This window comes from Calonectris borealis, chromosome 5 (genome assembly GCF_964195595.1).
Source record: "Calonectris borealis chromosome 5, bCalBor7.hap1.2, whole genome shotgun sequence".
In the NCBI taxonomy this organism is placed as follows: domain Eukaryota; kingdom Metazoa; phylum Chordata; class Aves; order Procellariiformes; family Procellariidae; genus Calonectris; species Calonectris borealis.
This window is the reverse complement of record NC_134316.1, coordinates 35,691,680-35,715,339: the sequence shown is the minus strand read 5'-3', so window position 1 is coordinate 35,715,339 and position 23,660 is coordinate 35,691,680. Positions and strand designations below refer to the sequence as shown.

The 23,660-nt window shown below is 33.6% G+C and overlaps 1 protein-coding gene across 3 annotated transcripts in view; it reads left to right on the top strand.

Annotated features, from left to right (window-relative positions):
* FMN1 (formin 1) overlaps positions 1 to 20,752 on the top strand; it is a 188,145-nt gene extending 167,393 nt beyond the window's left edge. For all 3 annotated transcript variants that reach the window (XM_075151791.1, XM_075151793.1, XM_075151792.1), the window contains 4 exons: positions 1,923 to 1,974; positions 4,931 to 5,080; positions 17,297 to 17,381; positions 18,462 to 20,752. In XM_075151791.1, coding sequence (XP_075007892.1) covers positions 1,923 to 1,974; positions 4,931 to 5,080; positions 17,297 to 17,381; positions 18,462 to 18,506 — 332 coding nt within the window. In that variant the 3' untranslated portion in view covers positions 18,507 to 20,752. The remainder of the gene's footprint in view (positions 1 to 1,922; positions 1,975 to 4,930; positions 5,081 to 17,296; positions 17,382 to 18,461) is intronic.
* Positions 20,753 to 23,660: the final 2,908 nt, after the last annotated feature.

The following is a 23,660-nucleotide window of genomic DNA, read 5'->3' as shown; positions in this document are numbered from 1 at the left end:
TAAATAGTTCCTTAGTAGACATGCTTATAGTTAAAATATGGAAAATACTGTTTGTCATATAATACAGTCATTTTCTTCCTTCCTCTTTTCCCTTATATTGGTACATAGACACACACACTGTTATATTAATGTAAACTTTGTGTGTTCCTTCCTAGAAGTGAAACCTTTTTTCTACTTTCTATAACAAATAAAAATTTCTTTCCTCTATCTTCCTTATTCTGTTCTTACAAGATTAAAAAGCAGTAAGTCAGGACTTACCACCTAACTATAAACGTATAAGCATGTTGTCCTTGTTAGTTATTGCGTTCTTGTTCATGTGCAGGGACCCAAGGATATTCAATTTCTGTTGCAGTTGTGAATGTAGCTATGTTGGGAAATTTGCCTTACTTAACAATTTTTCATCTCCTTAACGACCAGAAAGAAATCATTAATGTAATCATGAAGTGTACAATTTTATACACAGTTCAGCTTTTAACCATCTTTGTTTTTCTGTATGTAGTTAATTTTGTATCATGATGAACCATCAGAATTGCAATCTATGTTTTCTACTTTTAATGATATAAAATGAAAGAGCTGTGGAAATAATGAATTAAGTATAGTAGGTTAACTTTAGCTGAATTTCTTGGGAGCCTGAGATGAACGCAATAAATCAGAGCTGCCCTATCTATTTCGGTTGCAGCTGTCTTGCCACCAAGATTTGAAGTGGAGAATTTAATGGTATAGAATAATCGTTTTCCTTGCAAAGGGCACACAATATTGTTTCTGGCTTTTGCCATACTGAAATAATCTGAATAAGTATCTCTAACACCCTTGCCCAATATAGGTAAACATATGAGTTGAAATAAATTTGTTTTGTTAACAGCAAATGTTCTGAAGTAATCCAGTTTTTCAATTATTTTAACTATCTTAGTACAAACCTCAGTGTCAGTAGCCTTATAATGAAATGGAATCATTCAGGATCAATTTCTCAGTGGCCTTGTCTGTGAACTCAAGCTTGTAACTGTATTTCAACCAGCCAATGCACTCCTATAGGCGGAGCAACAAAAAGATACAGTTCTTTATCTTTGCAAAAAGAAGCATCTGAATTCTGTTTATACTAACATTTGCACCTACAGGATTATTTTAATGTGGAATAGGAATAACTTTTCCACATTAGTATTGTTTTACATATGTGGTATTCTGCCACAGCTAAAGTTGCTCCACTGTACTAAGAAGAATTGATCAACATTTTGTGAAAAAACTAGTGCTTTTGCTTGAGTATCCAGCTCAGGAAACATTTTCAAAAGTAGCAAATGCCCATCCTTTGAAAATCAAATCCTTTTAAGTAGTTCGTGTGAGCATTCTGTAACAGAGAGGCTCAGATTCACTAACCATATTTCAAACTCTTGGCTGCTTTTTCAAAAAAATCATGTACATACCATACATTTAAAACTTAGTACATGTGTTTTCACTTTCCAGCTTCCTGAACAAAATGTGATAGCTATATGGAACAGTTGGTGTTAACTATGTTTGGTACCTGTTCAATTCCAATTGAACTTCCAATTATTTGCGCTGCAAAAACAGGTCTAAATTTGTAAGTTCTGGTCTGCAACAATAAAGAAACATACACAACTTAATGTTCTTTTTTTAAATCTGAAAGTCAAGTTTAATTATTTGCTTTTTATTCAGATTAATATCTATCATTATATATTAAAGTATGGATTTTAAATGACTTTTCAAATCCAACACACTTTATCAGTACATTAGGAGCATTCATTTAGGTAAAAGAAATAAATAAAAATTGAAAATTAGCAAATGTTTATCACTTTTATTATATTTAGTATACAACCTACCCAATTTTGAATGTAAGAGATGTTTAATCTGTGGGATCTCTAAAACAGTAAGGCAGTAATTTGTATCTTTGTAATATTTTTCATTGGCAGCTAAAGAAGAACGTAAAAAAGAAGAGAGCAGTTTGGAAAATGCACAAAAATGGTAAGGTTTTTGCTAGTGTTTTCTAACAGTTTATTTTGGTCAAAGATGTTATTGATCTTAGGAATTACATTAAACAGGAAAAAGGATCTGTACTTCAAAGAAGTAATATGCTTTCTGAAAAATTCTTATGTAGTCTTCCAGGAAAAAGTTCAGTTGAGTTTTTAGCCAGTATACTGTGTTTGAGGTTTTAATTACTGTCAACATTGAATTGAATCAGAGTTTTACAGACTATTGTAATAACTGATTAACTACTTAATGTAGTAAAAATGTATTTAATCGTCACTGAATATTTTCAGCACTTCGGCTATTGAATCCAGTATACTAAGAAACAGTGAAATCCCAATGTTTTTATTGCCTGAATATCTGGCCTTACTTAGGCCAAAGGAGGCAAAACAGGGTGAGGAGTGAGATAAATTGATTTATAGATAGACAGTAAAATATTTAATAAGTTAGTGTTTCTAACAAATTTTGTTTACAAAACTATAGTTTTGTGAGAATGAAGGATCTGCCTTTAACCTTGTTTGTATTAGCTATGGAACTGCTGTAAATCAATTGGGGTAAATTAATTTTTAACTTCTTATCAATATTTTTTCTTCATGGTCACTAAAGGCAGATCTGTGGTAATTTGGATTTTTATGTTGCTTTTCTGAGCCCAGTGACTCTGGGCTGCTAACTGAGACACTTAGGTTGGTCTTCCTAGACAGTCAGGAAAAGAGAGGTAAGCACCTCCCAAATGCAGTTCAAGTCTTAGGTGAACTGTCTCCATTTGCTTGCAGAAGGTGCCTAAACTGGCTGAACTGGTGCCTATTGGCTGACATCAGCTGGGGCTTTACCTCCTCATTTCATTTGTCGAGGGTGGCTGGCTGGCTTATTTCCTTTCTACCTAGCTACAAACCTACCTTTTGTGGCACAGGCTCTTTCATATTCTACCTGCTTTGTAGCCTTTCTGGGGCAGAGTAGACCTCCAGGGTATGGAGGTACACTTAATTTGCAGTTGACCTAAGGAATTAGTTGTATTTTAAATTCTGCTAAAAAGATCTGTTACTTTTGAAAGTCAGAAAGCAGCCCAGGAAGCTAGATTAAGCTGGGTGAAAGCAAAGCAGTGCTACTGGGGGAAGGGCTGAAGATGAAACATGAAGACAGGATGAGGAGCAAGTGTCAGGATGAAGGCAGAGTGAGAGAGAGTGTGCAGGAATTCAGAATGTAAGTGAATGTAATGGAAATGACATTGCCCAGTAGACATAAACTGTTTTAACCATGTGATTATGACTAAGGTATTTTAGTATTTTTAGGGTTTGGAATCACAGAATGGTTTACACAGATATTTAAAGCTGTATTGGGTTTTTTTTATTTATTTTCTCGTTGTAGTGTCACTACAGGACCCTTCAACTCTGAATGTTATGGGCTTATTCATACTTATTTCATTGTGATTCCTTTACCATGGATCACCAATTAACTTGAAATATAGTTACATGTTTCATACAAAACTTATGTAAGAAATTTAAAAGGTTAAGGTTATCATATATGAGGATTTAAAAAACTATTATATTAATAGCTCACCTTGAGCAATACGTGATGTTCTTCAGCATGTCCTAAAAGCTGTATCCATCTTTAAAATATCAAAAAAAACAGAGCATATTGGCTTGTGTGGCTAAAATCCAAGCTTCTTTACTTTGTGAAGCAGCTGGAGTATATATTCCTTTACTTTTTGGGGGTAACATCTGATGGTTACTTTATATTCTTCAAGCCTAGCTAAAAGCTTCACTCTCAACCTAAGGCAAAAAAGCTTGATCCTAACCTTGGCAATTCTGTATGAAAACATGCAATGTGGACTATGCAAATGCAAGTATAAGTTAAGAAAGAAATATTTGCTGAAGCTGCATCTGTTACTCAAGTAACATCTGTTGTATAGTTGGGGACCCCTTACAAGTCAAAATACCTCTTATTATTTTCAAGATTTACACTTCCTGTGTTCTAGATTTAGGAAGAATATAACTTTCTTTTGCTTAAATAAAATCAATATTTCAAGAAAAATGAGTTATTTTGAAATACATTGTTACCTTTTGTTTTAAATTATAGCATTTTTTTTCATAAGTATCACCAAATCTTTCAGGATGGTTACAGCTACTTTGCAGAGAAAAATGATTCAACCTTTGCAAAAGTGAACATACTTTTCTTTTGTTTAGATAAGTCTCCATGTACCTAGTCATGTGAATCATTCCATTTTATCTATACAAAGCAATATCATAAAGGTTAAAAATGCACAATCAGTTAAAATGCTATTGGAAGGATCGTCTATAATAAAAGGCTACTTCGAAAATATCCAGCTGTATATCAATTCAGTAGCCACATTATAAAATAAAAAAGCATTAAAATATTGGCAATGTATTTTCATAAAATTAATTATCTGCTTATTGACACATGTGGAAGGAGATGATTTATTTTCAGTAAAAACTTTGCAAACTGCCTGTTGGCACTGTCTGTGGCTTTTTTGTTGCTACTCCGAATTCTCCCTAAGTACTTGAAGGTTATTTTTAAGCAAGCCTGGAGATTTTTTCCTGACTTGACATGTGACTTCATAGTCCTTCAATAAAGATAAATGGGAGAACAAGATCTCCATGAGTGTTGCAGAATAAAATTAAAGAAATAGATATAATATAGCATTTCCTGAAATGCAAGAAGTTAAGTTTTTCTCATTAAAATTGAATGCCCATGATTTGCCCGTGTGACATATCTCTATGATGGCTCATGCATCTGTAAGTTATCCTCCTGGGAATGAGGTAGGTGTTGGAAGGTTAGTTATACTCAGCTTGAATTGCTGCTATGATTTCCAAGGCTAACGGGAAGTTATGGTAATTACCAGCCTTGACTACTGAATGAGGAACCAGCCCTCAGAGAAACTGTTTCCCCAGTGGGCTTATGTGTTGACAGTTTTTCCCCCCCCCTTCCCTCGTAGCTTTGAAGAAACAGTGGGATACTTTGGGATAAAGCCAAAGCCTGGCGAGAAGGAGATCACACCAAACTACGTTTTCACGGTGTGGTACGAATTCTGCAGTGACTTCAAGACCATTTGGAAACGAGAGAGCAAAAGCATTTCCAAGGAACGGTAAGGTTCTAATAAAGTCATTAATACCATTTTAGATGTCTGGGAAACTGTTCCTTCTCAAACCCAACAAATTATACTCCTATATTTCACAGGCGTCATTGTTTTCTTTCAGATCTAATGGACATCAAGGAAAGATTATTCCCTCAGGGTGCGTAGGAAAATTCACCAAAGGCATGCTGTCCCCACAAAAAGATAAACACATATAATCTGATAAATTACACTTTTGTAACCCCTTCCAATTACTAGCTAGTAAAATGAAAGGGGAGCTGTGCTAATTTGTAACAGATTGCTTCTCTGTGCATTTTCATGTTGAACTAGCCTAAATGAGGCGATATTGCTGTCGCAGACAGTACAGACAAATAAAAGTGAATGCTTTTCCAGTTAATATACTGCACTTGCATCAAAGGGAAGCCCCAGAGATTCAGGCCACACTTAGCACAGTGTCGAAGCCCCACACTGAATTTACAGCACTACTTCTGACTTTTGGTGTCCTGCTGAGGACATCAAACTACTTGCCGCTAGATCTCACCACAGTCTCCTGATTTTATTAGTTAGAGTAAAAAAAAAAACCAAAAAAACAAAAAAAACCTTCAATTATTTGCTTTATTTTCTTAAAGAAGCTTAAAATCTTTTGCAAAGAGAAAACAATTCCAGTACAAGCACACCATGCTTACCATATCTCAATTCATTTGAAAAGACCTAAAGAGCATGTGGTCATGCTTTGGAAAAGAATGAATTAATCACTTTCAGCATGAAATATAAATCCAGGTGCTTATTCCAAATTGACACAGATTTAGAGAAAAATGTCTTTAAATGCATTGGCAAAAGTAGTAAACTCATTTACAATTACATTTTCCATTTTGCTCCAAATCAGTGGGGCTTTTAGGTTCATGTAGAAGTAGATTTTTAAAGAACAAGATGTAGAATTTATAAATTCCCAGTTATCAACCTTATCAACATTGTTTTACAAATATTACAGGTTTTAAACACTTGAAAGTTGTAGCTTTTTGTATCGACTGTTATGATTAGATTGATTTTTTTTTTTTGACAACTACAAATATTTACAAAGAATCTTTTATTTCCTTGTGTCTAGATCAATATGCAAATTTATTTTACACGTTAAAAACTGTGTAAAATAAACAGTCATTAGCAGATTGCTATAATAATCATAAGGGTCATCTCAGGGATATATTTTCTGCTGAATCATTACTTTTTTTTTTTCCAAAAGCAGTTAGGAGGAATAGAAATTAACTACCCAAGGAAAAAAAAAATTCAGACCATAATCCATTCCTTTTTGTGTAATTAGCAGTTTGTTGATGGCATACAATGATCTCTTCAAAGAAATTGATTTAAAATGCCTTGTAAATGTTTTAACACTACATAACTTCTTAAACTTTCTTAATACAATATTCAATAAATCTTTGTTTAAGTAAACTGCTATATTCTGTGCTCTGTGTATATATATTTTATATATATAATTTATATATAATTATATAAATAAAATGTACAAATAAAAATACAGCACAAATATTTCATCAGCTCCTTTGATGGATACCTTTATTCCTATTCGTAAATGTAAAGCAACACCAGTAGAATGCAGACCACCAGTTACTATAATACTTAAAAGTACTGACACTTTCTGGATTATATAGACTGCTCACTTCAAATTATTTTTACAAAGTTTCATTAATCTCATTGTCCTTTACATTCAAAATTTGGGTTACTCATCAAGACAGTGAGCTGCTGAAATGAGGAGCCTTGTGTAATAAATAATTAGAATGACAGAACAACTGTTTTCATCATCCTAAATTGTTTTGTGATGTGTTACTGAAAAGAACAACATCACGAAATCAATAGATTAGAATGATGGAAAAGCTATTTTCATCACCTGAAAATGTCCTGTAAAGTCATGACATTGTAAGAGTTCTGTTTTACAAAGTATGACACTAACAGTTGATGAGCTGCTGTCCAAAAAAAGTTTGAAAGCAAGCTAAGAGTCATTGTGCACATTGGTAACTAAAAACCTTAGTATGACAGGAATGGACAGCTGTCTTCCTTAACTGGCTAATTAATTGGATGCACTATTTGTTTTGCATTTTTAAAGATTGTAATTTATATCATGAACCAATTCTTTTGTTTTGAAGAAAATTTTAAAGAGGAAGAATTGGCAGTGTAAGTCAATATTTTCAAACTTTGGTTCTGAAACTGAGGCATTGATATCCTTATGTGAACACATATACAATTGGATTACCCTTCAAATTTCAGGAGGAGGTGCAGAAACAGCGAAAATGTGTCTGAATTAGCTAGTCACATAGATATTTAAAAATGGATTTCATTGTTTACATTTATATTGAAATGTTAATATTGGATTATAATTTGTCTTTCAAGAAATATGGCTCAGAAAATTCAAAATTTAATTATAATATGCAGAATTATCATTATGCAAAGGTATAATTAAAAATGTATTAGGTTAAAATTAATAGTAGTAAAAATAGGTCAAAAGGTCTAAGATTCCAAAATTGAAATTTTAGACTCGAAACTAACTACTTTGCGTTGTATAACAGACAACTTTAAAATCTCTGAATTTTAGAAAAAAAAGAGTACCGCCTTGAACTAAATGACAGTCTCAGCTGCAAGAGCCTGTTTTGTCTAAAAACTACTTGGCTCCCAAATGTAACACAACTGTAGAAATCTAATTAGATTTCTATGAGACTTTTTCTTAAAGTAAAGGAAACACTTTAACTGAGCTGCCCTGCATTTAACCTACCATGAAAATAAATTAGCTGCCTGCAAAATATAGTTGAATCATTGTCTCTTTCCTGGGCAAAATTTGCACACCATTTAGGAATGCAAGACAGAGTTACAGCTAGATAACAAACCTAGACAGATATGATATGGTATGATATATGATATGATACGATACGATACGATACAATAAATAAATTACTATAGAGATAAAATGAAGAAAATTTTCAAAACCATATTCCTGACAGGAATATGATGACAGTTTTCCTTCAGACATAGTATTCCCTTCAATACCAGAATGCAACTACAATACAATAAAATTTGCTTTGATGATCACCTCTTCATCTCTGACAAAGAGCTTAATGTAAATGCACCATAATAGTCACCAAATGTTGGAGACTTTTTCTTGTTTTGTTTTGCATCAAAACCCAGTTTTATTGCTGACAGCTTTATAATTTAGTATGTCTGTGCATCCAGGTACATCAACTGCTTTTATGCTTTCTTCTGTTCATAAAATTTTGAGATGATAACTGAATTGAAGACTAAAACAAAGGGGTTTTTTTTTGGCAACAAAGTACTTACACCATGGTAGATTGCGTATAATTCCATTCTCACTTCCTTTTTTTAGACTACTAATTTTATTTACAGTGGGCATGTCTATGAATTCAGAATCAAAACAAATATGTATTTATAACAACTTAAATACTATATATATATATTTGAATGCCTATCTATAAGTCTATTAAAGCATTCAAGATCTGTTAAAGTACATTTTAACAAGATATCCTAGCCAAGTCTGAATATAGGGAAAAAGTATAAATACAGAAAAAATACTAATAGTTCCGAGTCAGTAGTTCCATTACAAACTGTGATTGTATGTTTTGCAAAAGAAATGTGACAAGGATTATCATTATGTGTTTATGGGTGTTACCCTTTAAATATGAAATAGATATAAAAGGAATTACTGCTGTTAATTTGACCCACTGCTTACACTGCAAAGATAAGATTGCTACAATAGTTACCATGCTGGATTAAGGCATCTCTTTCAGATTGAACATACATTTAAATTTTATAGGTCAGAATTTAGAAAAGAAAAAGAAAACCAAAGTCTGTCTCAATAGCTGGAGAAGACATAATCATTATTTAATGAACAGAATTATATACTTCATCTTAAAAATAGGAAAGAAGTCCTATTTTTTAATGGTACCTTTTATAAAAGGTCCTTTTTTTAAAATGCTTTCTTTGTTCTTGAATTTCATCTCTAGCACAAAACATGTTGATGGTTTCAGCTTAATCGTGTGAAAAAAAACCATAGTGATTTTTTTTTTGCCACAAAGGCAATGAGAGGTTTGAAAAGCAGAGGCTCTGACTGTAGCAGTGTAGGTAGCTAATGTAAAGATGAAAATGTCCTAACAAAAGAAAAATCACTGAGCAGTGCCCAACTAATTTCCTTTTACTATAGTAAATTGGAACTGGCTATAGCTTTCTACCCAACTCTTCCATTTATTAAATACAAAATGAATTGTATTCATTGCCCTTTATTTCTGCACAGGAAAAGAGTAAGTCTCGTGAGTCCTTGTTTGTAACACCACACGGTCATAAGAGATAACATGTAAAGTGCAAAATCTCTTAGCAGTGCTGGCCAATACAATATTTAATATTTTTAACCATTGATTAAGCTAATTATGAGACTATCTTATGCCTAACAAATGGCTGAAATTTGACAGAAACACTTGTTGTAGAGGAAATAGTGGACTATATTTTCATTTTCAATATCACAGTGAGCAAGGAGGAGAAATAATTTTTGGTTCAAGACATTATATCTATTTTGGAAGACCAGATTTATTTTATAGTTTGATTTTAAAAGTGCATTTCTCTTTCATCTATTGTATGACGTGTATGTTACCTAATACAATGAGAGTTGGTCAGAGTCTAGATTTGCAGCCATTTTGATCAATTTGTACTACGGTAGAACACTGTCCTGAGCATTAGTCAAACACTCCAAAACAGGGCATCATCCAGTTATCATACAAACTGCATGGATGATAAAAGCCAAAAGATGGGTGTAACAAATGTTGTTTATTTCATTTGATATTAAACTAATGGTCTAATGAGGCAAACTGACATCACAACATAAATGAGTTTTAAGGAAATATTTGAAATATGATCATCAGGATCCCTAGGTGACTTTATGGATTTATGCCATTTGAAATTTGATCAATATTGATTTATGCCATTTGAAATTTGATCAATGAGCCCTACAGCATTACCAGGCTGGAGGCTAATGGTTCATTGTCATACAAAAGCTTTTGGAGTGAGTTTAAGTTAATTGTGATTGTGTGAAGAAAGAGAAGAGAAGAAGGTGACATTCTACATGTCTACATTCCACATGCATTTTGAGTAGATTTTAGGTGGCCAGTGTAGCCTTTGTCTATACCAGAAAGGTAGGGTTGAAGTAGCTGATACATGAATTAATGAAGAGTTGTACCAGATTGTTTAGCAATGCAGACAGAGAAAAAAGTGAGGATTTTTACGTGTTTCTGAGGTTAAGGTGTAGCTATGGGGCAAATTGAGGAAATAATTACAAATTACAGGCATGTGCTGCAAAACAGAAATGGTTATTTCCCACAGAGCATACAACAGATCTGCAAAGCGCTGCATCAAGGCTTTTGCTCTTGGAAAGAAATAGTGTTTCTTTTTAGGTGTTATTAGGAAAGCACTATACAACAAAACAGAAACCATCACTGAATCATTATATGAATCTACAGTTATCCATGTGTAGTTCTTCTCTAGAAGCATGTGGTAGAGCTAGGAGAGGTAAGAATAAGAATGATCAGGTACAGAACAGCTTCTGCATAAGGAATCATTTAAATAAAGGGGAATTCTTTGGCTTGGAAAGAACCCTACTGAAGAGGGTATGATAGGGATCTGTACAAGCATGAAAGGTGAATGGGAAATAGTCATTACATACCTCATCTAGTACAACAGTTGAAGAGCATCAAATGAAATTAGCAAGCAGCTGGTACAAGCCAAATGCAGTGATGCCTCTCTACAGTAGACATACTTAAACTGTTGAACACTTTGCCACAAGATGTCACAGATGCCAAAAGCTCACATTGCTTCCAAATGGTGACAGTACAAACTCATATTAGAAAAATCCATGAAGGACTGTTACATATGAAGAGAGTTTCCAGCTGCAAAAGTATTCCAGGGATTATCACTTATGCCTTGCCTGTCCTTATATGCTCCTAGGTATCTGCCAGTGGCCAGCTTAGATGGACTGAAGCATATTTTTGATTTGAATTGGTGTAGCCTTTTTCTTCCTATTGGTTTTTCTTATGCACCAGCTTTCCTAAAAGCATAAAAACAGATTTTTTTTCTTGTGACTACAGAGCTAAAATTTCTCACCCACTTTATACAGATAAGCAAAACACTGTCAGTAGATCCAGAAAAAATAGAAACATATCAAACATATTACCAATTTGAGGTTTGGAGACAAATTCCACTGACAACATACATTTTACTGTATTTGTACTGATTTAGTTAGTGAACATATATTCTAAATGCAGTTTAAAGATTTGATCAATAATGACCAAGTTCTTTCCAGAAGATTTAAGCCTGAAGGCTTGATCGGGCAATTGTGTTGTACCACACGGTAATAGAAGTGGACAGTGGTCAAACTTCTTAGTCTGTTATAAGGTTCCTAATTGTGAAGTTAACCAAGAACTCTATAAAATCATCTGCCAGGCCAGGTAATACATAGGCATCTGTCTTCTAAAATTTTGAGACTGAAATGTAGCCTGTTACATTGCATGGGCTAACAGTGTTTTCAGGAAACGGTGCTGTTACTTAAGGATTAGCTTACAGATTGCATACAGAAATTATCATATGACTGAGAGCAGTAAGGCATGTAACACATGAAAGGAATTTGAGCTGTGGGGATATTTCTTAGTCTCTCAAGGGGAGTCACTGTTCAGCTGTGTTAAGGATCTGGTCTGGGTATGCAGCTTGGCTCTAGGTTAAACAGTTGATGTTGACTGTAGCTACCCCTGCTTGTTCATCTCCACCCATATCTGAAGATTTGGATTGCACAACAATTCCTATGCCAACACAGTCTTATGGGAGAAGTTTGAATTTCAAGTCATGGAAAGCTCAGGTGGCACAGAATTGTCATTCCAAGCTATTTCATAACCCACAGCTATCCACATAATCCACCAGCTGCATGGAAGCTGTAGAAGCAAAGAGAATGGATTATTCCAGAATATCAAGAGCTTGAGAGAGAACCAGATAATTTGGTCTCTGTGTTCACACACCAGCAGAGCCTGAACATACATGAGTAGCAACTGGCTTGTCTAGAAGGGATTCTAGTTTCCCTAACTGGGGACTTCGCAGCATGGAGTGTGCCGGTTCACACCTTCTTCTGTCTGACTTGAATGGGAAGCAGGGGTGAAAATGATGATGAGTTTATCTGGTTAGTCCCTGGCTTGATAATATCTTTTCCTGTAAGGAGGGAAAGTATTTTCATAAGCTTATGAAGGGAACTTTTAATAAATACAGGCTTATGTTTAGATTTAGTTTCTGTGTCTCTGGTTACAAAAGAAAAATAATAATTTTGAATAAAAATAATGTCTTTATTTTTCACTAATATCTTCTGATTTAAGAGGCCTGACTTGCATCCAATTACAGGGGAAGACAACAACCGCCACATAGAGGCAGGAAAAAGCCAATTATATTCCCATTGCTTATAGTAAAGATCCATATGCAGTATTGGAGTCATGGTTCTCCTATTTAAAGATACATTGTTTTGATAAATTCATCCAATTTTGTTTTCCATACTGTGTGGTAATGTGCAATACTGCTCAGTATTATAGTTGACACCACATCTCCTTTATTCATTATTCATATTGATTATTCATATTCATTATTCTTTATTCATTATTCATATTGACCACTTTTGCTCACTGTTGAAGGAGAGTAACTTTTCTTTTGAACACAGCCATGTTGCAGCTGGTCAGATATCAAGGCTTAACTGACCTGCATTCCTTAATTTTTTGGCCTCATGTTATTGCTTGCTAAATTAGCACATGCACACCTTTTCTGTCTGTGTTGTGAGCCAGCTATTCGACCATCCTTTCTGGTCTCTTTGTCCTCTTTAGTGCTCTCTGTTCAAAAGTGTCCTTGTCACTATTTTTCTAGCGTGTTTTACTACACACTTCTATCCCTTCTTGCTCTTCTGTTTTAGATATACTTCTGTTGACTTTTCTAGTCTCCTTTCTTCCTCTTTGATTTCACATCTATTAGATTCAATCCCAGTTTCTCTTCCATGAAATCTCTAAAATATGGCTAGCCTAGTGTGTCCATCCATGCTATTTTATACTGGTGTAGGAAGAAAAAAATATCTTTTCATTGAGTCCATTCCTTTGCACATCTCCAAACTCCCCCTCATGGTCATACCTTTGTAAATGTGCGGTTCATGTAAGCTGCTCTCCTGTGCATTAATTCACACGACAAAAACTCAGAAGAAAGGGGTATAGAGTGGTTGGTGGGATGCTTAGTTTATGTTGTTCAGCCTACACCTGTGAGTTGTAAATTGTGGAGCTCTATCTCAGGGCTTGATTCTGCTACTGTTTCTCCAGAATAAGGCTCTGAGGAGATTCTTGTCAGAACACATATTAACTGAACTTCCCTAAGTTGAAGAATTTACCAGTCCCTATTATCTTTCCAGCTGGCTATTATACTATCTTAATGATTTCCCTGCCTCTCTAGGGAGCCCTTTTGCTATCTAAGATTCTGCATCATCTCCCAACTTCTATTTGGTGTCTCATGTAATACTTAAGTAACGAATGAGCTTAAGTAACAAGATGAAGTGAGTAAACATTTTAAGCCTATACTTTGTAAATCTCACCCCCTAAACAGTGTCACTAAGACACATTTAGCCTAGTAAATCAACAGTAACTGTTTTAGTAATGTTTTTCAAAGTCCTCTTTAGATGTTTTGATGGCCCTTATACTGAATACAAGACTTCAGTGGATTTCCCATACGCCCTCAAATTCTTTTCTATTCCACCTGATTTCTATAAAGTATAAATGTTAAAATTGGCTCCTTTCATTATCATTATATAACCACAGTTACTCACAAGGAAGAAGGGAAATTTAACAGAATATTTATTTACCTTACATTTTGACATTCTATCACTTAGCTTTTGTTTTACTTCAAACAGACTTTGAACAAGTAATTGCTGAACAATTAAAAGTAGTCGAGAAAGTTTATACTTTTATAAGAAGTTAATTCATATTTATATAAATTCTCATAAACTACAATTAATGCCTCAACTTTATAATACATGTAATATTTTTTTTAAAGTTAACTAAAAATAATAATATGTTGTGTGGTGTATCTGCAGATTGGTTAATAAAATAATATTTCGGTCTAAGAAAAGATCAGAAAATAATTAGTAGTTTAGTTCTATCCTTTTGAATGTACTTTATTTGTATTTTTGTTCTTTCTGTACCTTATTCATCTCTAATTTTACTTCCAATTTTAATATACTTCTAATTTTTAGTATTTAAATGAAAATCTTTTCAAACAAAGTTATGATATTATATGATTTATACAAATGGAAAATTATTTCTATTTGTGCTAAGGAAAGGTGGTAGAAAAAAAAATAGAGTGAACAGAGAAGAGGCATACCTAAGTTGAATTAACAGAGTTTGTCTAGTTGCTAGCTAATCATTCTTTAAGTGTGTGATTTGTTTGTTTTTATTTATCTGTTTGAGTAACAGACTCAATCAAATGTTGTGCATACATTCAACTTTAGATGCGGGTAAAGAATATCGTATTAGTAAGTTTTGATGGAAGGCTGTCATAGCTTTTGACGGACAATTACAATTATGTGTTCATACCTAGGGTTTTTTTAATGAAAGTAAAACAGCGGAAAAAATATGAAGATTAGACTTCTGCTGTAAGCCAATTTTATGATTTTGAATTTGATAGTTTTCATACTATTTCATTTTTCTCATTTCAAGAATTGTGCTTCCAAACACAAAAGCCAGTTCTAGTATCTTGTCCATGTTTAACAAAGAATTATTTTTATTTATAAGGCACTTTACAGCATGGGTGCTTCACTGATGTAATTACTGAGCTAACTATTTTCTTAAAATTGAGCCTGAAAATTAAAATTTAAATCTGAATTTTAAAAATCCCAAAGAATTACATTCCTTTTAAATTATGCATTTATGGTTCTGATAATGCCTGCTAATATTAGCAATCATATGATAGCAAAGTGATGGGTTTTTTCTCTAGGAGACCAAAGTGTAATATATAATTAGTCTGTCATTTTTATGAGCCAAATATCACATGATTCAAATCATGTTAGTGAGCTGGTTTATTTTTGTTTTGTTTTCCAAACTATGCATTCTATTTTAAAAAATCCAGGTTTCCTGGAAATTGTGCAAATATGGAATAAAATACACAGAACTAGGCCTAAATCAGTGACAGGCATAATTTTCTTTTTAAGTCTAAAAGTTTAGAATCCCTAGAATTCTCCCTTCAGGTGAAAATATGGACTATAAACATTTTAAAACTATTCGGAAAACACTCCTGGGACCAAAGAGAATGTGATCAAAGAGAAAATGTGCTTAAAATAGGGAAGAGTTTAGAAGTTGATCCCTTGGTGTGATTCTGCTAAACCTGAATACCGTCACCTGAAATACATCATCATCTTTGCATAAACTTCATAGCTGTGAGGAATACCATGCAGTCCAGTGGCTGCTATCATCCATCATTAAGAAGTAAACTGTGCTGATTAACAACAAATTGTAAAAAGATGGAATGGTGTGTTGCTGCTTAGTTGTTTACCTGTAGGAACAGGAACACTAATTAAGTTTTAAAAAGACTTCAGATATATTTAAAAGTGTACAGAATAATAATTTCATATTTGTGTATTTGAGGGTGTACTCACAGCTTGAATCAATGTTGTAGCTAAATAGTGTCGAAAATAAGTTTACTTAAAAGTAGTGTAACTGTTTCCTCTTGTTCTTAAGCACTAGAAAGTGAGACAACACCAATAACTACCCAGCAGAAGCTTCTAAAATACATAGCTCAGAGAAGGAATTTTAGTTTCCAACACTGAGCATTGATAAACACAATAATGAACTTAGGAATGTGTTCTATATTTTTAAAAGAAGTTTTCCAGAATCTAGTTTGCTGCTAGTGTTACAGCAAGGAAGTACACATCAGAAATTGCAGCTATAATCCACTTTCCTTTTTGCTTTTCTTCCAAAATTCCTCAAAAATTGAGTGTGTCAAAAGTGGTTTGAACTGGACATGGTATTTTAAATACTTTTTGACTGGCCATAGCAATTATTTTTGCCAGTGGAAAAAATTAAATAGGAGAAGAAAGTAGAATTTTTCAGTTCAAGAGTGCCAAGAAATGCGTTGTTTATAGTAAAAGACTGATTTGGTGTGCATTAGTGAAAATAATTTGTTTGCTGAGTTCTCTTTGCTTGTAAAAATTAACTTGCAACTTCTTTCCCTTTGCATTTTGCATGTAGAATTGTAAAGTAGGTGTTTATAGCACCAGCATTTTAAAGGCACTGATAGCTGTCTTAGGAGTTCCAAGAATTTTCTTTCCTTTTTATCACTGTTTAGCACATAATTTCCCCTGCCCTTTCCGCTGTCTGTAAGAGGAGAGTCAAGTCCCTTTTTGTTAAATTCTCTGTTTCTCCTTTTCCTCCTGATTAAACTTCTGATTGGGTTCTTCTTGTTAAATCCCCACAGAAACAAGGGTTCTGTATGGAAGACCCTAAGAGCAAGAGGCAAAAAACGGAGGAATCAGATCTGTGTTCTTCTTTCTCCTTATCTCAATAGTAGACTGGAGTCTGTAGCTGCACACGAGACAGGTTTAACTACCCCTAGACAAGAACCCCTTGTAATTTGCCTCTCCTCTTATTACCACATCATTGAGGCTGGTCAGCCATTCCATGTAAATCAATGGGGAAAACATTAAGGAAAAACTGGCAGATGCTTTCATTTTAAGGTTTTCAGAGGAAATATAATGTGTAGCCTGGCAAATGGCCTACTAAAATAGTATATTCTATATATACAACAGATTGAGCCAGCTAGCTTTTCGTTTTTTTTTCAGAGGAGTATCTTCTTGCCTTGATACTGCAGCTTTTTTGGTGGGGAAGATACTCCATAAAACCCAGATCCTGCAAGAACAGAGAAATTGTTTGCCTGGTGACATTTTCAGTGAGCAATACAGGCAGACTGTCCTTTTGCTTTTGATTTTTCTCTGATCTACTTTTGGTACTTTACTAAGTGCCTTTGAATAGTGATAGCAGTTTGTTGGGCTAATGCGCCTAAAAAAAGTTTGGGTGATGGTTCTTACAGCTAGAGTATATACCAAGCAGAGCCAGAACAGCTTTAATTTCTTTGAATCTAACGATGTCTTTTCTATGTATTTTGTTTCAGAATTAAAGTGGCTCAGCAATCAGTAAGCAAGTTAACTGCAGAGAAGAAAGTTGAAACGAAGAAAATCAATCCTACAGCTAGCCTGGTATGATGTGTTTCTCAGTATGACATTCAGAAGGGGTTTTGTGACACTATTCTTGTCATTCAGAATGATGGCAGGTTTCTGCTGCTGTTGAAGTGTGACGCAGTATGCTTAGTTTGAGCGTAGCAGAGTGACTTTCTTCCCAAGGAGAAATCTTTAAGCTCATGCCCTATGGTAGTGCAACAGTTAAGTTTAAAACCTCGTTTAGTTGTGCCTAAGCATGGCTCTGCTATTTTGGATAACAAAATATGGTAAGAGCTGCTTTCTTCCCCCCTTCCGCTGAAGTCTCTTGTATTTTCTTCCATGCTCTGTAGTGCATCGAGGCTCACTGCATATATTTGTCCAATGGCTGAGTTTGTGGTTTTTTTTCAAAACCTTAAAAATCTGTTTGCTCTGTTAAATAATGGTAGAAGGGGTTAAATCCTCATTTTGTTCCTTGTTTTTTCCCAGTTTTTTTGATAATGACACAAAAAGAGGACTAATAATTTACACTGTAGATAAAACCTTTCTTGTCTGTGTGGAAGGCACATAGGTTAGATCAGCATTTCTCAAACTGTAGGAAGCAAGAGACTAAGGGAAGGAAATGTACATGAAGGATTCGGTATATTATTTCCATTCCCAGCAGAGCATATCAGTTGCAGGACGGGCAGCAGAGATATGAATGACTACGCTTGCTTAGGAAGAGGTCCTTAAACAACATAATATAGCTAATGCTAAATTAGAGCCTTTATGTCAGCAGAAACCATTCCAGACAAGGGAAGGTATTAGATTCACATGAATTTGAAATCTATCTGGTTTTCTCTAGCTGCACTGGTCTTCACAGAGCTGCATATTTTTAAAGGTACATAGTATTTGACAAGTGTGTAGCTGAAGCAAGCTCAGTTTCTCTACAGTAAGTAATGAACTGGTTCTTAGCCTTCCTTGAGTGCTCCAGGCATTAATTTTTTTTAATTAAAGAAAACTTTAATCTACTGTGACTCATTTAGTACTTCTCAGACTTCTAGACCAAATGCTCATGGCAACTTGAGAGATGGAAAATTATAGACAAGAATGATAATAAAATTGTTTCTTTTTCTTTAACAGAAAGAAAGACTACGTCAAAAGGAAGCCAATGTGACTGCCAATTGAAAGAAGAAAGATGAAAATGATAGTGTGACTTCATACCTTGCATGATGCTTTACTATACTCGTGGCCCAGGGAGCACCTTATATTAGATACTGAATTCTGCTTTGTTGATCTGTTCCAAGACAATCTACTAAAGACTTTTCAGTTCCTTCAGAGGAGTTTGTACATTCAGTGGAGGGAATTCCAAGAAGGTTTTTACATGGGAAGTCAAAATTATTTTCTGTAACTCTTCCTTACATTGCTTAAAATGCATCTGGTTGTTAATGGTTATTTAAGTACTCTGTGCATAATGCATTAATATGGAAGAGCTAAAATGAGCATTTTGGATGCTGAGTTAAGTAATGACTAACAACCTGTAGGTTATTTACATGGCTTTATGTAGATGAGAGCAAATATGCCATTCAGCTCACAAAAGACTATTACATCATAATTTGTTACTTCAGCAGTAACTGAGGTAAAATTGACTGATTCTAAATAATTTACAGTGTCTAAGTATTGGACGCATCTTTCTAAAACTGATTAAATGTGATTATAGATTTATGCTGTATTTTACTATAAATATTTTTATAGAAGCTTCAGCTTATGCCATACACTGAAATGGAAACAATATTTTGCACATGAAAAGAAATAGCTTCAAATTCTTTAGTTTTATGATTGATGGCATAACTGATTCATTATTTTTATGGTTTTAACCTAACATTTCCTAAATTTGCTTCAATGAGCTTCAAAAGAAAAATGATGAAAATTTATATTTTTATTTCAGTATATATTGAAAATATCAATTCCATAAAATGATGGTTTTATTAGTCATTATTCATTGAACTAAAATACAACAATATGTCTCCGTGAAGTTACACATTTGCCATTAAATCTCTGGCTTTCAATTCTATTGAAAGCTTTATTTTAAACAGTGAATATCTCGCTCTAAAATATATTATGCAGCCTGCTCTTGTTCCCCTATATTTGTATGAAGAATGTGTCCAGCATACATATATATATATATAAAATTTAATTTACTAAGTAAAACTTGAGCAAGAAATAAAAGTCTCGCTGTCCTGTAACATTATAACCATTGCCCGTAAAGTAGCAGGGCCTGAAAAAAACCCTACAGAATATCCACTATTACTTGAAGATTCTTACTGCATTTTAAGGATTTGGGCTCTTAGAAGGAGAGATCTTGAAGCAGAATTGAATTTAAGGTAAAACAGAAAAGTGATTTTTAAATACAAGTAGGTAACAGCCTATAAATAGGAACAACAAACTGGAGAAAACAAGCTTCTGCTTGCTGTCCATAAGAGAGAAATCCCCTTCTTTATGATAATGGTGTCTGAAGTTGGTTACGAAGAGAAATTAGGTGAAGCAAAAAAGTACAAAGAGGTAATGGGGGAAGGTATTAGTCTTTTGCTTAGAAACTGGAAAGAATATACATGAGACAGACATGGGTTATCCATACAGCAAATTAGATAGAGAAACTGTGATGAAAGCTAAGGGAAAGTCATCCCTAGAAGTGTAAGCTTATTAAGGAAAACAGCAGTTGTGGAGACCCTCATTCATTAATTAACTTGAAGATTTCATATATTGCAGGTTTCTTAAATGAGCATCTCTCTCATTCCTGCATAAATAAAAATAAGGGAATCAAGATTCCGTTGTATGTTTTGGAGTTTCTAGCTGCTGCAGATATACTCAAGATGTGTAAACATAATTCTTATGAAAACAGTCAATAATATACCAGCAAAAATAATCTGATTTGTACTTTGACTACTCCCATTGCAGAGAAATAAATTCCAAAGATTTAAGTTTTCTGTCTTCCACCAAATAGGTAAAGTACATTTGTTTTCAATATTATTAGTGATAAACAACAGGAGCAATAATGCTTATAAAAGCCAAAGAACAACAGCAAGCAAGGCAATTCTGATGAGTGTTTAAGCAAACAAGTGTTGAGTTTTGATATGGTTTTCTATCTATGATGAAGATAGTGTATATTGCCATTTGACTTGATCAGGAATTTTTCAATCAAATGTTTTACTTGAAATATTAATCAACAAGAGTAGCACTGTTTGTGAAAAAAGGATTGGTCTTGAAAATTCTCATTAGAAATATATTATGGAAAAAAGTTTTTAAATTATGGAAATATCCTGTTTCAAAATTTCTGTGAAGTTTCATTTTTCAGTTCAAATTGACTTTTCATTTTGAAATATTGAAAAATGTATCTAAAACGGGATTAAAATTAAAATTATTGATGTAAAGCATTCCTTGATCAGATTTATAATTCTTGTCTCAGGTTATCAATTTGCCAAAGTTTTGAGAATTTAGGCTATTTTTCCAGAAGATTCAAAAACTTATATAGCACAGAGACATTGTTTCTTCCTCATCTTCAGTTGTACTGTTTTTCCTCTCAAGAGAGAGATTCTGATTCCAACTTCACCCATGACTTAAATCTTCTACTACTAGTTAAACTATTTTTAAGTGAAAAAAAAGAATTCATCCAGACTATTTGATTCATTCTCTTAATCAAGACTTTAAGACTCTTGGATAGGATTCATCAGATAAATATCACACTTACACCCCTAGTGATAGCCAGAAGTGTCTTCAGACAGTGATTGAAGTGACAATGGTACATCTGCTGACCTTAATTAAAATATTGTGTTACAGAACAGATATTAACAGAAACTATATATCTAAGTAAGCTGTTTAATTATGAAATATTTAGACACGACATAACAAGTGGGCATCAACAGTATTCATCCTGGGGTCACCAAGTGTCACCAAAAGTTATGTTTTAAGCTTGCGTTGAGTTTGGTGCCTGACTTTACCCTGAGCTTTCTAGTTTGGGGGGGGGGAATAAAAGGAAAGAAGGAGAAAAGAAAGAAAATAAAAAGATGGAACAGAACAGAAGTCTCTGGTACATGTCTACATTGCTGTCAAGGAAGTAAAAGTAAAGAGTGGACTGAATTAAGCCAAGCAGCAATAGCTAGACAGTTACAATTTTCCGGGCTATATAATTTAAAATACTTCTACACTACATAGAAGTCACTTCTGTGACCACAAAGTAGATGTGGCTTAAGAGGGTTTTTTTTCTGTTTGTTTTTTTTTTGTTTGTTTTCAACTCTTCTATTATTGCCAAGCTTCTCAAAGTCTGTAAAGCAAAGCACTATTGAAACCCATATTATTCAGTAGGTGCTTATTACCCAGGAAAATTATATACATTACTGATTTATAAATCAAATTATTAGGAAGAATTCAGTTTAGATGAGTAAGTATCAATAATTTGTGAAGTGCTCTTTATTTACAACATTACCACTTACTGATTTTAAAATGAAAGTCCTTTTAGAGTCTTTGAGATATTTTGACAATTTAAATTATATTTTCATTATGTTTTTATTAATCTATGAAAACTAGCCAGGTGTTCTGCCATGACTAACACATGTAAATGTTTTATCATGTGCTTTATTATAGGGTTGTAAATGTATAGATTGAATAATATTATATTTTTGTAGTTAACTTAGAAATTTTTTGCAGCAAAACAGAAACCGTATGATTTTCAGTTTCTGTACATATAGAAATGGAATATTCAGAAAGCACAGAGAAAAATAATTGGACATCTTAAGCGGTTCTAGGAAGGCTAAAATTTACATAGGATTTCAACCTTTCTGAATTGCTGAGGATATCTCCTCCAACCAGATATAAACAGCCAGGGTATCTCTGACCAGTTTAATTTTTTTCTACATGAAACATGAATAAAATATTTTGTTTTCCATATGACGTACAGTGTTCTTATTGCCCTGATTTTCCAGTAAATTGTTAGCAATTTCTTTCTTAGACCTAAACATCTTTCCTAGCTGATCAATATGGGGCAGTGGAAGACTGTGTATTTATTTATTTAGTAATACCATTTTTTCATTGCTTCAGGTCAATATCTTAAAAATGGATGCCTTAATCTTGTGTGGGTGTGGAATTTCAGAAACATGCAAACAAGTTAGAAATATTAATCTCATTACAGCATTGATGTGTTTTTGAAAATCCACCTCCTTAATCTGTGTTTAGGCACCAGTCTAAGCTTATAATTTCAGAAAATCATATCCACCTAGTTTTTGCTCATTCTTGGACTTGTCTCGATCTTGTTCAATATTGTTATGGATCTCGCTCTTTCTTTTTTTCTTTTTCTTTCTTTTTTTTTTTAATGCCTTTAGAATTTATTAATGCCAGGTAATAAATTTCAGGATTTGCAGTCTGGAGAGTTCTCTTTGGCATTCTTCTTTTGAAGATAAGCGTATGTATTTGCATATAAATGTAAGGAAAATAAAAAAGTTAAGAGGTAACTTGATTATAGTCAGTAAGTTGCTTCAAGAGAGAAAATACTAGGAATTAAATGGTTCCTTGAGCCAGCAAGGAAAAGTATAAGAAAAACAGTATAAAAATTAAAACCAGATAAGTTAAAATTAGAAATAAATTCCAAACAGTTGGTAATGACGCTAGTTAACCACTGGAAGAAGTTAGCAAAGATAGCTGTGCTTTCTCCATTTTCTGATGCTTTCAAATGAGGATGGAACATCTTTCTGAAAGGTTTGCCTAGTCTAATACAACTTATTGGACTCAGTTCAGATGTACCTGAATGGCATCCCATATCCATTGACTCACCAGTTCAAATAGTTCCTCTAGACAGAAAAATGTAAGAATGTCAAAAGACCTAATAAAATATTTTTCTCTCAGCTGTAATGAAATATTCTTATCCAAGCTAGAAGAGCTCTTTGTTGTGATTTTAAATTTAAAATATCACAAATAGTGTGGTGTGGAACAACATAATGCAGGAAACCATTGTCAAATTATAAACATATGTATTTCAAATGATTAATTAATTAATATCTGTCTGATGTATCTTGTGGTATTTATAAGGTAGCAAATTTATGTACTCAGGAATTCAACACTGTTTTAGAAATTCCCAATCTAGGTGTGAGAAAACTGGCATTTTGGATTGCACAATGTGAAATCCCAGAATCACAGAAATTCTACTTCCTTCGTATTTGTCAAAGGTTTGAGCATATGCAAGGGAGTTTACCCTGGGTACAGCTAACGTGATACAAAATTTAAGTAACGGACTCTCCTTTAAGTGAATTATTAGATATGACCTGTTAATATCATTACCAAACGCTTCCACTG